At 33.1% G+C, this 17,135-nt stretch overlaps 2 protein-coding genes across 2 annotated transcripts; both read left to right on the top strand.

Annotated features, from left to right (window-relative positions):
* Window positions 1–432: 432 nt before the first annotated feature.
* On the top strand, window positions 433–5,503 carry LOC100254684 (glutamate receptor 2.2). Its single transcript, XM_019222950.1, has 3 exons — window positions 433–703; window positions 3,498–4,834; window positions 5,183–5,503. The coding sequence occupies exons 1-3, from the start codon at window positions 433–435 to the stop codon at window positions 5,501–5,503; spliced, it is 1,929 nt and encodes a 642-aa protein (XP_019078495.1).
* LOC109123392 (glutamate receptor 1.4-like) lies at window positions 5,149–6,716 on the top strand. The gene is made up of 2 exons (XM_019222949.2): window positions 5,149–5,962; window positions 6,116–6,716. The coding sequence occupies exons 1-2, from the start codon at window positions 5,564–5,566 to the stop codon at window positions 6,539–6,541; spliced, it is 825 nt and encodes a 274-aa protein (XP_019078494.1). The 5' UTR covers window positions 5,149–5,563; the 3' UTR covers window positions 6,542–6,716.
* The last annotated feature ends 10,419 nt before the right edge of the window (window positions 6,717–17,135 follow it).

The following is a 17,135-nucleotide window of genomic DNA, read 5'->3' as shown; positions in this document are numbered from 1 at the left end:
GTAGTAATTAAAAAAAAATAAAAATTAAAAGGTTATACCTTTTAGCACTAAAGTCTATCCCGAGAAGAACTTGTAGGTTTATTAGTTTGAATGAAATTGAAATGTGCCCAAGATTTGAAATTGCCAATGGCCGAATATTTATAAGTTTGGTGTGAAAACAAAGCTGAAAATTGTCATCAAGTCAACCCTCCTAATCACCAAATACATTTGATCAATATTGTCAAACGATTCCAGTTGACCCACCAAAACAGCGTGGATTTTGGGGATGTGCCGGCTTGGGCTTCGCGTTTACTTCCTTTATTTATTTATCTCTGAATCAGAATCTTTTCTTATAGCTTACAACTCTTTGTGTATCCACCGGTTTGCTGATTAGAACTGAAGATTATTGTTGTAGTTCTCTACTTGGGGCCAGTTAACTTAACAGATCTGAAAATGGAGTACTACTGTGTGATCTTCCTCTCAATAACTGTATTCTGTAACTTTCTCAGTCTGTCATCCGGCAATCAAACTAACAACAGTTCCTCCATGACATTGTATGGCATCGGAGTTGTTCTTGATATGGGATCTTCGCTTGGAAGGATGGCAAATAACTGTATTTCCATGGCCGTCTCTGATTTTTACTCTATAAATAGACATTACCAAACAAGGCTGGTTCTGCACACCAGGGATTCCATGGGAGAGCCTCTCTATGCTTTGTCTTCAGGTTAGTTTTCCCATGCTTCTTCATTGGCATAGCGTGTTGTGCCAGCGAAAGCTTTGATGCCAACAATGTTAGTTCAAGAACACAAAGATAAAACAATCACACATACGGTACACGAGGTTTTAACGTGGTTCGGCCAACCATGCCTACGTCCACGGATGAGAGAGAATAATTCCACTATACAATAGAGAATATTACAGAGGATAAAACTAGATACAACTATTAGGTTCCCGAAACATCCCATGTTTCCCCACTCTTTGTATCCATACCTTACTACGAGCCCTCTCGCTCCACTAGGTACCTCCCGTTCTTCCTTACATCTCTATCCACCTCGTATAGTCTCTATAGGCCCATCTCCATCTCATGACCTAGAATATTTATAGAGATATTTCCAACAACCTTCCTTATTCTATAAGGAAGTCTAATATTACAATAATATATCAATCTAGAAATATTTTGTATAATATTTTTTACAAAAAAAGGAATCTATACTAATTAGGAATTTGGGACACTTCCTAACATAGCGTCCCTATTTCTATTAAATTTTTATCGCTTATTGATTCGCAAAGATAATAATATAGAGTATAGTGCTAACCAAGAAGGAACACCTTTGAGATGAATATTGAGAGAGAGAGGAGTATTGAACTCATGAATAAAGGAAATAACCTCAAAAAATGAAACAAACATATTTTTTTCTTCCTCCAAAAAAGTATATGTAGATGATAAAGGGAGTGGCTTAAGAATTAATCTTGGCTTGGCCGTTCTTTTCTACTCAGACCTATAAATTAGATACGTACACGTATTGTAGAATATCACTAATAAGCTGGCATTTCTTTTATTACTGATCATAGCAACCATCTTTGAATGGCATAGCAACCATCTTTGAATGGCATAGCAACCGTTTGAAAACAATTAATTAATGGCTACTTGACATGCATTGTAGTTGTATATACTTGAATTATCAACAGTAGTGTCTTTGATCATATTTTTCTATATATGTGTATGCATGGGAGATGATGGGTTATTTTGCTGAATCATTATATACTATGTCCCCATTTTAGGATAAGTTGGCATCACAATAGATTCTGATTAATTAATCAACTATGTATGGTAGCGTTTGTGATGTTACATTGGGTGACATATCACATGATATTGACAAGGATGTAGAGGATGTTATATGAAGTAGAAAGTTCATCATGCAATATTACTGGATCTAGTTGATGAAGAGTGAAAAACCGACTTCAAAGAATGTGAGTTTGTCTTCTTAGTCGAGTGAAAAAGTTCTTTTGGACGAGCCAGTAGCATAAGGAAAAGTGTTCACCGTAAACTCTGATGCCTGAAAATAAATCTATACTACATATTTTTCATGAGACTCGTAAAAGCCTTTGTAAAGTGAACAATATAACATGAATGACTCATAATATAATTTAAGCCAAATAGTCATGAAGATAATGACATCAAAGACAAAATAAAATAGTCCGTGCGAGAACTTGATGTATACATGCCCTAAAGCCACACGGACCTTAACTCAAAGTGGATAATATCTATATGAAAGGAAGTAAGTTGTTACAAATTAAATGGTACCTAAAGTGAAGCAAGTTGTCACAAATAGTATCTAAAGTAATACTAAAGCTTGATGCTAGAGTTTATCTATATGACTTCACAATCTCATAAGATGTGATAATGATGTCGTGCCTACATGGGGATGGGTGTGATATTCCACATCGATGATTGAAAGAAATTTTAAAACTATATATATAGTGGGCTTCTCCTAACCATGTAAATATTTTTTAAAATCGTAAAGGTCATTGCACTCCAAGTGAATAGTATTTACATAAGAGAAAATGAGTTATTATAAATGGTATTAGAATTGATCATCAACCCTAATATTAAGACTATTTGTCCGGTCTTGGAAAGGAAGCTTTCTGTGTCTAGTTAGTCCCATCCCGTGGGCCGGATACAATGAGAACGGTGATCTACATGACTGAGGTTAGAGAAAAAAGTTCATGATTATATATATGTAACGAGCTTATCCTAATTGTGTAAATATGTCATTAAATAGTAAGAACCCCTTGTATTAAAAGAGTACAATATTTATATAGGAGGGAGTGCATTATTACAATGAGTGTGATTGTAAGGAGATAGCTAAGTCTTTTACATTATGTGTAGTATGTTTTAAGGCCAATCAAATAAGAAACAAATGTATTCCTTAATTTTAAGTCAATACTTAAGTGTATTTGAGATATTTTTAAAAATTGTTTTCAAGAAAACGGTTTTAAAGAATAGTTTTCAAAAATATTTATATGATGTTTTCTAAAATAAAAGTCATTTTAAGAACTTGGAATATTTAACATTTTTTATATTTTTAAATATTTTTAAAAAAAATAGATTTTATATGTAGTTCTTTATTTTTTTTAATTATTCTTTATATTTGATGCATTATTTTTTTTTTAAAATCATCAGAAAACAAATTATAACAACCGAAAATAACTAAAATATATTCTTTATATATATATATATATATATATATATATATATATATATATATATATATATAAATTGTTCTCTATTTTGGAATTACCAAATATGTTTTGCTACTTTTCTAAATTCTTAAAAACAAAAAAATTGCTTCGGAGATCGTTTAACAAATCCGCTGTAAAATTCCACTTCCCTACCCCTCTCAGTATTTTACGTTTTATGACAAAAAGACAATATCTTTAAATTTTCTATTTTCTCTTACCATTGTTGCATTGCAATGTATGATCATAATTGCTTAAGTTCGATTCTTCTTTTGTAGCTATTGATCTTTTAGAAAATAAAAATGTCCATGCAATACTGGGGCCACAAACATCTGAAGAGGCCGAGTTTCTGGTTGATCTAGGAGACAAAGCTAGAGTGCCCATTGTTACCTTTTCCGTGACCACCCCCTTTCTTTCTCAGGAGAAAACTCCGTACTTTGTCCGTGTAGCAATCAATGATAATGCTCAGGTAAAAGCTATAGCTGCCATTGTTCAAGCATTCAGATGGAGGCAGGTGACTCTCATACATGAAGATTCGAATTATGGAAATGGTATCATAGCATATCTAATTGGAGCCTTTGAGGAGATTGATTCACATGTCCCCTATAGGAGTGTCATTTCCCTGAGAGATACTGATGACCAGATCACTATAGAGCTCCAAAAACTGATGACAATGTCCACCAGGGTATTTGTTGTGCACATGTCCTGTTCCCTTGCTTCGCGACTTTTCTTAAAAGCGAAGGAATTGGGGATGATAAGTAAAGGGTATGCCTGGATTATAACTGATGGGATAACGAGTTTCTTGAATTCAATGGATGCATCAGTCATTGACTCAATGCAAGGGTTAGTAGGCCTAAATCCTTATATTCCACCTTCAGAAGAGCTTAACAACTTCACTGTGAAATGGCAAAACAAGTTTCCCAATGACAATCAAAGCGGTAAATTGAATGAATTAAATGTGTTTTGTTTGTGGGCGTACGATGCTGTTTGGGCTCTAGCAAGAGCATATGAAGAAATCGGTCCCAGAATGTCCCAACCTCAGAAATTGAAATCTTGGAGTAAGTTTACAAACCTGGCTTCCATTTCAGTATCACAAACTGGTTCAAAGATTCTCAAAGCCATTTTGCAGAGTCAATTTAATGGTTTGAGTGGCAAGTTTCAGCTTAAGGATGGACAGTTGGAACCAGTGGCATTCCAACTAGTAAATGTAGTTGGAAATGGGGTCAAGGGAATTGGATTTTGGACACCAAAACATGGAATTTCACGAGAAGTTAACCTGTCAGATAGCCAGCTCTATTCAACATCTGCGAACAGTCTTCAACCTACCATCTGGCCTGGACTATCTGCTGTTACCCCAAAAGGTTGGACAATGCCAGTGAGTGGAAAGAAATTGAGAATTGGAGTTCCAGTGAAAGGTGGTTTTACTGAATTAGTGAAGGTGGATCGCAATCTGCAAACTGGTTCAGTTTCTGTATCTGGCTTCTGCATAGATGTGTTCAAGGCTGCAGTTGAAAATTTACCTTATGCATTAACTTATGAGTTCATCCCCTTTGCTGATTCTAATGGAAGCAGTGCAGGAACCTACAATGACCTTGTATTCCAAGTCTATCTCCAGGTTAGTTTCTGCCTCCTCAACCTATTCTTTGAACTCATTTAGCAACTCCATGCCTTCTTTTTTCTAGATGCTTCGAGCATTCACAAGCTATGTTGATGCAAGCCCATCAAACGAATTTATCAAATATGAGTCACTAAAACATATTCCATGATCATAATTGAACTCTGTATGGAGGGTTTGAGATCACTTGCTTCTGAAGTTACTGATTATGAACATTTTTATGGAACATATGTTGTCCCTTAGTAGAAATTGACCTAACTTCACCACATGTTTGAAACCATATCAAATTATCTTTCCTCTAGCATGTTCTCATATGTCATATTTTGTTTTGGCAAGGGAACCAATTAGGTTTTTGATGCAGTGGTGGGGGACGTTACAATCACAGCAAACCGATCTTTGTATGTGGACTTTACTTTGCCTTATACAGAGTTAGGTGTGGGCATGGTGGTGCCTATTGAGATTGGAAAAGCCAAGAACATGTGGATCTTTTTGGAGCCTTTGACAGTGGACCTTTGGCTTGTTAGTGGTGCTTTTTTCATTTTGACAGGGTGTATTGTTTGGTTCATAGAACGCAAAATCAATGATGAGTTTAAGGGCTCAAGGGCTCAACAAGTTGGAATGATACTCTGGTATTCATTCTCAACCCTGGTATTTTCACAAAGTAAGTAACACTTGATAAGTGTTTTGTATTTCTATATCTATAAATCACCATCAAAGACTTCACATTTTATGCATTTGACAGGGGAAAAGTTGATAAGCAACTTGTCCAAGTGTGTGGTGATTGTATGGCTATTTGCTGTACTCATACTAACTTCAAGTTACACTGCAAGTTTGAGTTCAATGCTAACCGTCAATCGACTTCAAATGCTTCGGAAAGGGAGTTTTATAGGTTATCAATATGGATCGTTAATTGGAGAAATACTTAATAATTTGAATTTTGCAAATTCCTCGCTTGAAACATATGGATCTATTGAAGGCTATGCTCATGCCCTAATAGAAGGGAGTAAAAAGGGTGGAGTTTCTGCTATCATTGATGAGATACCTTACATTAAGCTCTTTCTTGCACAATATGGTGACCAGTACACCATGATGGAACCTGAATATCTTACCACCAATGGATTTGGATTTGTAAGTGCATACCTTCCTCAAGAACTTCTTTGTAATATTTCTTTATATGCTTCTATTCTCTGAAGTTATAAGTTTTTCTAGGTAGGATCATAAATATGATCATGTCCTCATACACTTCTTTGTTTGTCTTCTTCTTCTGCCTCATTTCTGTAGGCTTTTCCAAAAGGGTCCCCTTTGGTCCAAGATATTTCAAGGGCAATAGCAAAGCTAAGAGCAGATGGTGAACTTCATAAGATACAACAAACTTGGTTTCAAGACCACTCAGTTTTTAAGAAGCAAGAATCTTTAACAAAACCAAGCATCCTTGACTCCTATAGCTTTCGTGGCCTCTTTCTGGTCACGGGTACCTCTTCAACTCTAGCCTTGATCATATTCTATGTTTTCCTGATCAAGAACAAATTAACCAGTGAAGGACAACCTCAGCTTTGCAATCGGATTGCGCAAGAACCTTTATCTGATGATAGTATTAGTATGTCTGCAGCTGCACTAGACATTTCAGACCATCCAACTGATAACAATATCTCAACTGAAGGAGAAGAGAATTTGAGTGACACTGATAATGGAAACCAACCTTCATAACTATTAGGTGCAGAAATACAATTCAAATGACTAACAATTATTAGATGACAGTTATCCTGCAAATGAATTCTAGTGGTTTATATGAACTTTTTAAAGTATTTGATCCAACTTATGATGAAATGTGTGCAAAAGGAGTGGAGATCAAAATCACTGACAACTGTTTCGGGAGAGTATGACTCCATGGCCAACCATGGAGCCTCCAAGTTTGGTCTTGCCCTTGCTCTGACCTAGACATGGGTAACGGTGCCCTTTCTCTTGTTTGATGAATTGCATTTGTTGCTTTGAACTTGCTACAAATTTTCAACACCTGATAGGGTTTATGCTTTAACCAGCTTCACCCAGAAGAATCAAATGAAGATTTGTTTGATGATGTTTTTAAAAACAGTCTCAAAATTTGTCAAATGTGTTCTTGAATTTGAAAAAAAGTTTTATGTTCTTGGAACATATATATATTTCTAAAAATAGTTTTGGAAGAGGCCCTTGTACTTGTATTGATGAATGTATTTTTGAAGGACTCCTAGGGTAAGTGATCCCAATTTTGAAACTTTTCATAGAAACATCAAACCATTTTTCTCTCCAAATTTCTACCATGGTGTTGTGGCCTGCCTATGGCCTACTTTTATTTGGATAAAGGTGGTTCTTCCATTCTTTAAGTGTATGAGCCATATGAATTTTTAACTATGTTTTTTTCATTGAGATCTACTGTAATGTGATCAACCATTTCATCATTCTGGGAAATGTCTATCTATTTGATTTGCTAAAATGTATAGTATGGCCAATCAAGCATTCAACTTTTATTGAGGCCACATCATTTCTTTTTATTGAAAAAACAAAGAAGTATTAAATTAAACGTGCTAACAAAATGGCACAAAGAAGCTATCCACTTCCAATCTATTTAAAAAATAAAAAATAATAAAAGAAAGATTTAGAGATAATCACCTCTGTATATTAGACCAAAGGAACAAAGTTTTATAGAGAAAATTCTCTGCTGTCATAATCTACTTCTCAAACTCTTCCAAGTTTTTATGGTTTTGTGCCTTGCAAACATCCTAGAATAAACTAGGAGGGATATAAATTTCAAAATTATTTTGCGGCTGGATCCGACAAAAAGCTCGTTGCTACCTTTTCATCAAAACATCCTTAACTGATTATGGCAACACCCGATCAAGCAAGAGAAGATGGTAAACTTGATTGTAGTTAACCAAGAATCCATTCAACCTTATTAGGACCAAAGTATTCATTTTTGAAATATTGGAAATGGATTTAATGCTTTTCCCCATCTTTATGGTTGATTTCTAAGTCTATGTACATTTTTAAGAAAAATATGTACATTCTTATAAAAAATGTGTATATTCTTAAGAAAATAAGTACATTTTTAAGGAGGTGAGGGAAAGCCCCAAACCCATTCCCGAGGTTCCAAAAATGAACACCTAGACCCTAATAAGACCAATTAGGATCCTAGTTGGCCTTTAAAAAATGTACATATTTTTCTTAGGAACATACGTGTGCTTCAAAATTGACCATGGAGGTAGGAGAAGGCCTCAAACCCATTCCCAAGATTCCACAAATTAATGAATATTGAGACCTTAATAAGGCTTAGTGGGTTCCTGGTTAGGCTTAAAATTTTTTACATATTTTTCTTAAGAATGTACATATTTTTCTTAAGAAATAGTTCTCAAGGATGTATGTGGGCTTAGAAATCGACCATGGAAGTGTAGGAAGGCTTCAAAGCCATTCCTAAGGTTTAACAAATGAATGGTTAGACCCTAATAAGGCCGATGGAGTTTCAATCAGCTTTAAAAAAAAATGTATGTATTTTTATTAATAATAATGTACGTTTTTTTTTTTTTTTTTTTTTTTTTTTAAGAATGTTTAGAAATTGACAATGGAGGTGAGGGAAGACCTCAAATCCATTCCCCAGGTTCTAAAAATGAATAATAAAATTCTAATAAGGTCTAATAGGGTCTTAGTTGACTTTAAAATAATGTACATATTTTTCTTAAGAATGTACAAATTTTTCTTAAAGATGTAAATGAGTTAGAAATCAACCATGGATGTGGGGGAAGACCTCAAACCCTTTCTTGGGGTTCCACTAATGAATACTTAGACCCATAAAACCGAGTGGGGTCCTAATCTTCCTTAACATTTCTCGGGAAAGGGCTTAGAAATCGACCATGAAAGTGGAAGAAGGCATCAAATCCTTTCTTGATGTTCCACAATTGAATATTTAAACCCTAATAAGGCTGAGTGGGGTCTCAATTGGCCATTAAAAAATGACATAATTATGGAACTCACATTTTGATTACTATTCAAGTACATATTGAAAGAATAATTGCAAGGCCTCAAACCTATACCTAATGTTCCAAAAATGAATACTTTGGTTCTAATAAGGCCAAATGGGGTCTTGACGTTCTTAAAAAGAATGTAAGAATTTTTTTTTTAAGAATGTACAATTTTTTTTAAGAATTTACATATTTTCTCTTGAGGTTCCAAAAATGAATACTTAGAACCTAATAAAGCCTAGTGGGGTCCCGATTGGCCTTATATATATATATATATATATATATATATATATATATATATATATATTAAGAATCTACATATTTTTCTTAAAGATGTACATGAGTTTAGAAATTGGCCATGGAAGTAGTGAAGGCCTCAAAGCCATTCTTGAGGTTCAACAAATGAATAGTTAGACTTATAAGGTCAAATGGGATCTTGGTCGACCTTAAAAAAAAATTGAACGTATTTTTTCTTAAGAATGTACATGAACTTAGAAATTGACCATGGAGGTGGGGGAAGGCCTTAAATCCATTCTTGATGTTCAAAAAATAAATATTTTGGTCCTAATAAGTCCAAATAGGGTATTTATTGATCTTAGAAAAAATATGTGTTAAAAAAATTAGGCTAATCCAACCTATGGTAATCACCTTGGGGGGGTGAATAGGGTGATGGTCTCTTTTTGCAAATTTAAACTATGTGAGAATGTAAAAGACAATTATATGCAAGAATACAATAAATAATATAAATACAATTGCATATAAATTAAAAGAGTAGGGAAAAGAGAATGCAAACACAAGATTTTATAGTAGTTCGGCACAACCCGACCTACATCCAATCTCCTCTAACTTCAATCCCAAGCTTGAGGTTCCACTAATTCAAGGCTTCTAAACCAAGGCTTCTAAACCAATCCTTCAAGAAATACAATTGGATTATGGTTCCAATCCACCCACTTGGACTTTTGACTCTAAGCACCCTTTACACTTTTTAAGAGATACCCCACTCTTGAACAATCATTCAAGTGATACCCCACACTTGAGAATCTTCCTCTCAAGGATATATAAATAATTGATCTCACAAAATCCTAGTACAAGAACTTTAAGCTCAAATGATACAATAAAACTAGGATTGAAAGGTGCACTAAAGATATGCAAGTTTTAGAACAATGGTGCACTAAAAAACACTCTTCCAAGGATCAAATATATTCAAGAAAGGTTTTGGAAGGTTAAGCTCATGAAACAATAAAGATTGGAGCCTTTTTATAGAAGAAAAAAGCCAAACTAGCCATTGGGGGTTCGATCGGTTGACTAGCCGTTAGCATTTAATGCTTGACAGGTGACTGTTGGACCTCGATCAGACCTCAACCAGTTGAGGTTCAACCTTGACCGGTTGAACAACCGTTCTGGAAGAAAGAGAAAGTTTTTTGCATCCTCGATCGATTGAGCTGGGGGTCGACCTGAACCTCGACTGGTTAAGCTGGAGGACGACCTGGACCTCGACTAATTGAGCTGGGGGTTGACCTGAACCTTGACCGATTGAGTTGGGGGTCGACCCAAACCTAGACCGATTGAGTGGGGTCGACCAGTTCCTCATCCGGTTCAACCGGTTGAGCCATTTTTGGCTCAACAACCAATTTTTTCAACTTAAAACCTTTTAAACAAGTTTGAAAAACATTTGACACAAGGTTTTAGTTAAAAATATGAAATCATCCAATTTTTAAAATATTTTAAAACAAAATAACTCTTGAATGTAATGCATGAAAATCCTAGTGCACCAACAACCTTACAAAAAAATCTTCTGAAGCTTGGGTCTTGAAAAAAACTTCTCTTTGAGGTGGTTTTTTTCTTCATGATTTCTCCTTATCTTGATTTGTCTTTGTGATTGCCACTTTGGAAATCGTTTTACCTAATCACACTTGAAATATAATCATTAGTTCTAAACCTTGTTTTGTTATCATCAAAACCGAGATTAACCAAACCCGGGTTTCACAATATGTATTTTTCTTAAGAATGTACATCTTTTTCTTAAGGATGTATGTGCGCTTAGAAATCGACTATAGAGGTAAATGAAAGCCTCAAACTCATTTCCAAGGTTTCACAAATGAATACTTTGATCCTAATAAGGCCAAGTAGGGTACTTTGATCCTAATAAGGACGAGTGGGGTCTCATTTGGCCTTAGAAAAAATGTATGTATTTCTAAAAAAATGTATATACTTTTTTTAAGGATGTAAGTGGGCTTAGAAATCGACCAAAGAGGTAGATGAAGGCATCAAACCCATTTTCGAGGTTCCACAAATGAATACTTAGACCCCTAATAAGGCTGAGTGGGGTTTTGGTCGACCTTCAAAAAAATGTATATACTTTTCTTAAAAATGTATGTATTTTTCTTAAGGATGCATGTAGGCTTAGAAAATGACCATGGAAGTGAGAGAAAGCCTCCAATTCATTCTCAATGTTCAAAAAATGAATACTTTTGTCCTAATAAGGCCTTAAGTATTTTTATTAAGGATATACATGAGCTTTGAAATTGACCATAAAGGTGAGGGAATACCTCAAACCCATCCCTGAGGTTACTCAAATGAATAGTTAGACCCTAATAAGGCTAAGTGGAGTCTCAATCAACCTTAAAAAAATATACATATTTTTCTTAAGAATGTATGTATTTTTCTTAAAGATATACATGAGCTTCAAAACCATATTTACTAACTATGTTTTTAACTTAGAAAATATATATATATTACATGGTTTCAAGGAACTAATTTGGTAAATAATTTAAGTGTGAATCTACGAGTGCTTTTTTTTTTTTTTCCTTAGGAAATACTATTTTGGCCACAAAAACCTATTTCCATTTTAAAAAGACCATGGACATTGCTAGGCTGATAAAAACATAAAGAGCATGCCACATAAGGTGAGAATGTTTTTATCATGGGTTATTTGATTAAAAGGACCATTGAAAACCTAATTTTAGAAACCTAACTCTCAATTTTTTTTTACCACATTTTGACAAAAATGTATTCATTCTTTTCTTGTAAAAATAACTATTTCTTTTTAAACTTACATGTAAATACTTGAAATAGTTCAAAGAATATTAATGTAAAAAATAAGTTACTTTCCAAGCAAAACCATAGAAAAGGTTAATTCACAAATATGAGGATTATTTCATATTTTTTTTAATCAATTAATTCTTCTATCATTACTTAGGTAACTAACAAAAAAGGCTATAGGTGGGTCACTTACAAACCTAAGGGTTTAAGAACCTGTTTGGGAGTAATTTTAGAAAGCACTTTTAATATTTCTAATATTTGAATGATAAAAATTTTCAAGTAGTAGATATATTAAAAGTGTTTTCTAGAATAATTATCAAACGGGTTCTAGATAAGACAAAAAACATTTTAGGGGCTAAAGTGTTACATGGGATATAATTTAGTATATCTAGCAGGTCCATTGTATTTAACCTTTTTTTAATTAAAAACTAAATGATAGTTTCAAATTGGATGAATGCTTCTATCCCAATCACTACTTTTTTTAATCATTTTAATCTTGAACTTTTGTGCATATCTCATTTAAATAAGTGAAATTTTTGGGATTAAAATTCATTCAATCTCTAAAACTTCAAAACTAAATAGAGAATTAGTAATTGTACATTCACCATAGTCTTATATTTTGGAACATGGGCTTCATGAGAACACAACTAGATGTCTTTGCAATTTTAAAAATAAATAAATAAAATAAAAAAACAAATAATATCAAATTGTCAAGAAAATGGCTAAAAATTAGGTAGTTTTTAATTTCAAAAAGCTTGAAAACAAAAAAATTCTTGACTTGTTTAAGGCCCAAAGTTCGACCCTAAGTTGGGAAAAAGCATTTCATGACTTGTTAAAGCCCAAAGTTTGACCATAAGTTGGAAAAAAACACTGGGTTGAAGTCTTCAAGCTTTCAACTTTTAGCCCAACTCAAACCCATCCTGTTGACTCCCTAGGATTGGAATAAAATAAAAGACACCTAAGATAATTAGAATAAAAAAACCAAGTCAACATCCCACCTAAACAAAAGTCAAAACTAACTACTAATTGATAGGTTCTAGCAATGATAAAATAGATAATATCACAGACTTGGCAAACAAATTAAGCCCAAGATGTTTTTGGAATATTGGAATAAGAAGAGTAATAGAAAATGTTTCAATTCTCTTTCATTACTATATACGCTCGGTTGTTTATTAGATATGAGAATAGGAATAAAAAATTTATTCTTATTATAATCAAAATTCGCTCTTATCAGGATTTTGATATTTCTTTTTTTCTATCCATGCATTCAAAATGCTCCCTTAACTTTTTAAACTTGTAACCTCGGAATTGGAGTTCAAGCAGTTTCCAACTTTATGCCCTTAAAGTGTAAAAATGATGAATAAGATATAAAAATATAGTTTGGTACATGTCAAAACTTAAAAAATATCATGATATAACTAGTAATTAAACAACATAATTATTAGAAAAATTCTACAATGCCTCATTTTTATTTTAGTCGTTGGATGGAAAAGATTTCATCTCAGCCATCCAAATGAAAAGTTAAAAAAAAAAAATCCTAGCTGAAACCGGGTACTTCCTCCTCCTGTTATCTCCTCATTTTCCTATCTTTCCCTCTAATTTCCTCTCTTCTCCATACTCATCATCCACAGCCGAGCCGAGTACCTGTTCTCTCCATTTTTTCCCTACTTTCTCCCTATTTTCCTCTCTTTTCCATACTCATCTCCCACTCATCTCCACATTTGTGTGTTTTTTGGCTGATCTGTGCATTTTGGTTCTTCTTTGGGCACCTATGTTTTTCACTATTCTCCATCGACTGTTATTTTCTGGTGTCTTCGTGTTTTGATGGATTTTTTGTGTGTTGTTGGGCATTTTTGGGTGAGATATTCTAGCTGTTTCGGGTGCTAAATTCTTGATGTAGGAGTGACATCTTTCCGATTTCTCTCTCTTTTTTGTATCCCCCTCTGTATATGTCCATATTTCATTTTTATATTTAGGGTTTTTTTTTTCGGGTTTTCAAGTAAAGAGTGTGATATTCCCGCTCCACCCTTCTCCTCTCCATATCTTTGATTTTCTTCATATTTCATATTTGGTTTAAGAGTTGTAAGGGGGTGGGTGGTTTCGAGTTCTAAACTTTCTAGTTTGAAGACCTGAATTGAAGACGTAGCTAGAAGAAGAAGAAGACGACATAAAGTACGAAAAAAAAGAAAGCTGAAAATGGCGTAATTTTTTTATAATCAAAAGGCGATTGTGTTGTAATTATTTGCGGAGTTCTATATTAAGAAAAAAAATGTGAGTATTGATAATGTGTTTTACAAGATTGTATCCATTATATTTCATGTTTTTTGTTAGATTTATGGATTGATCACATTAATGAAAAATAATGTGGTTAGATCCATAATTGAACATTGAAAATAATTTATATTTTAATTTTGTCACCATTGAAAATGTAGAGAGATTTAGTGAGGATTTTGGAGTGATAATGATATTTGTATTTTATTTGGCATTTGATTGATTGTAGTAAGATATGAATATAAAACTTATTGAAATGTGAAAAAAACTTATGTTGAGATAATGTGGTGGTGGAAGTATATTTGATTTATTATATGTGAAATCATATTATAAAAATTGACTTAAATGATTTGATTTAATTTTTAGGAGTGAGCGCGATGGTGTTGAAGTTGTTAGAAATCCAAAGAGACCTATCGAAGCTTGGATACATTATTAGTAAGGGAAAATAGAAATATGTAAAAGAATATGTTTATTTATTTACTTATTTTGTGGTTGTTATAGTTATATTTGTTTGAAATTGTGTTGTAGTAACGATCAATTGACCATGATCAAAGAGAAGAATAAAAAAGTGAAGATAAATGATGATGTAAGGAGTAATACTTTTGTGGCTAATATAATTAAATTTTAAATTTTGAATTTGAAGTAAGTGACAAATTAACGTAGTTGAGGAAAAAATTGAGCAAGAAGTGGAATGCACTTTCAAAAGTAGAAAAAAAAAATTTCATGGCAAAGTCAAAAGAAAGTTCAAAACAATATTCGCTTCAAAAGGGTGTGGGTTCAAAGGTAAATTTTTTTTGTAATGAATAAAAAATTTCATTACTTATGTATTTGTTGCAAATTATATTAATGTAAACATGTTTGATGTTTGTGTATCTTTTCAGTTATATCTTCAGACTCAATGCTCACCCGAACGAGTGATTAGAGTTATTGAAGAATTAGAACCAAAGCAAAAAACAGTCATAGAAGAAATAAGATTTGGTAGCCTCTTGCAACTTCGATGTAGGAAAATTGATCATGGGTTATGTCTTTGATTGATAAATAGTTTCAATCCGAACACTTATATGTTAGAGTTGTATAATACCTGTATCAAATTATCCTCAATTGATGTTGAATTTATTATGGGATTGAGGGCAAGAGGGTTGAAGATTGACATGAATAAAGATGTTAGCAATAAGAATGATTTATGTAAAAAATATTGTGAGAAAAATGGACGATTGACATTAGTGATGTTAGAAAATCAAATTAGGGAGGATAGAGAAGGTGGAAATGATTTCAAAGTTCCTTTTGTATTATTTGTGTTGGGTGCATTATTGTGCCCAACAATGAAACTTTTTATGAAATATTTTTTCTTACATCTTGTGGAAGACATTGATTCAATAAAGAAGATGAATTCGGCTGAATTTGTGTTGTCTTATCTTGTGCACGGGATCGAAGAGTTTAAGAGGAAACAACAAAGTGGGGTTTTCGGTTGCTTATTGCTTTTTATGGTAAAGTCCTTGTACATAATTTACATCATAGTGAATTCGAATTTGTTATAATAAATTTTGTGAACTAACTATATATCTATGTAAAATATAATTGCAGTTATTCTACCACGAGCATATATCGTTCCAATAGAAATTTCCACCACTATCTACTCGACCTTCTCCTTGGATTACTGCTTGGGGAGATGATGAAGTACTGGATATGAAACAAAGATTGAAAAAACTCGGTGGATATGCAAATGACAATGTAAGTTATAGTTTCGAAAGTCATTTAATATTTGTTTTTGTTTGTAGTGATTTTAATAGGACACGTGTGATGTATTGATGAATATATTGTAGTGAAAATATGGGTAATACAAAATGAGATAAGGGATTGCGTTGACAAAAATGAGATGACAATGGAGAGAGAGAATGAAGAGGATGATAAATTTGAAATCCATCCAAACAAAGATGTTATTAAACGAGTAAGTTTTACAATATTCATCGTGAGTAAAAATATTAGTAGTGAACCTTTGTATTATGATGTTATTAATCAAGTTCCTATATAACACTAGGTTGATGATGGGAGCTTAATGGAGATGGATAAAACATTTCAACAATTAAAGACACATGTAATTGATTTGTGTCATGTTGCAAGTAGTAGTAGTTTTGAAAAAGTTTTTACTGAATTTGAGGATAACTATACAACATTGAAATGACTCTTCCTTGGGTCAAGAGAAAAACCTTTGAGAGAGTACGAGGAGGGAACGAAGAGTGACATTCTTTCATGCAAGAGAAGTTTGGAAGAGAATGACAATAAAAAAAGGAAATGAACATTATGTTGACACTTTGTCAATTGACAAGTTATGCACTAAGGACGCGAATGGAAAAAATGAAGATACATGTGCTACATCAATTGAAGTGCATATCATTCCCGACGAAAATGTAGATATTTTGCCACTTCCAATCAAAAGAACTAGAAAAGATTATGGAAAGGTATATATAATATAAAAAAAATTATTTCCGTTACAACTACTTAACCATTACATAGTAAATATATGTATATTAATGACATTTTTCATATTAGGAACCATTACGAGCACTATGTGGTATTCCCGAGCATGTCATGAAAACACGTACATCGAGGGAGAGGAAACCAAGTAAATTCAAGGTTTCCCAATTTGTACACAATTTAAGGAATATGGGAAACGTCAAATATCAAAGGTATAATTCAAATAGTTTAATACCATGTTCTTATTTTTTATAACAAAATATATAGCTAATAATTATGTTTTGTTTTCGATTTAGTCAATCCCCATGTCCATTCGTGAAAACGTGGTGGATGCTCAATCATTTAATGTACTTCAATCTCTTGTTGTTGATTATGTTTTCAATAAATCATTGTCAACAAGGTTTGTAGTGTGTAGAACATTCATAGTTGTGTTGTTACAATTTTAGGCTTAATATTTTTCCATGTGTGTAAAAAATGTTTTATCATATTATTGTTGTAGTGAGCTTCTTGTTGATTTTGATCAT

This window comes from Vitis vinifera, chromosome 11 (genome assembly GCF_030704535.1).
Source record: "Vitis vinifera cultivar Pinot Noir 40024 chromosome 11, ASM3070453v1".
NCBI classification, from domain to species: Eukaryota; Viridiplantae; Streptophyta; class Magnoliopsida; order Vitales; family Vitaceae; genus Vitis; species Vitis vinifera.
Note: the sequence above shows the minus strand (reverse complement) of the source record. Positions and strands in the feature narration are given on the sequence as shown.

Bases quoted from the DNA above. Each gene is read 5' to 3' on its own strand.
- LOC100254684 (XM_019222950.1), top strand. From the start codon at position 433: ATGGAGTACTACTGTGTGATCTTCCTCTCAATAACTGTATTCTGTAAC. The intron at 704-3,497 runs GTTAGTTTTCCC...CTTCTTTTGTAG, and splicing joins TCTCTATGCTTTGTCTTCAG to CTATTGATCTTTTAGAAAAT. The intron at 4,835-5,182 runs GTTAGTTTCTGC...GGAACCAATTAG, and splicing joins TATTCCAAGTCTATCTCCAG to GTTTTTGATGCAGTGGTGGG.
- LOC109123392 (XM_019222949.2), top strand. From the start codon at position 5,564: ATGCATTTGACAGGGGAAAAGTTGATAAGCAACTTGTCCAAGTGTGTG. The intron at 5,963-6,115 runs GTAAGTGCATAC...TCATTTCTGTAG, and splicing joins CCACCAATGGATTTGGATTT to GCTTTTCCAAAAGGGTCCCC.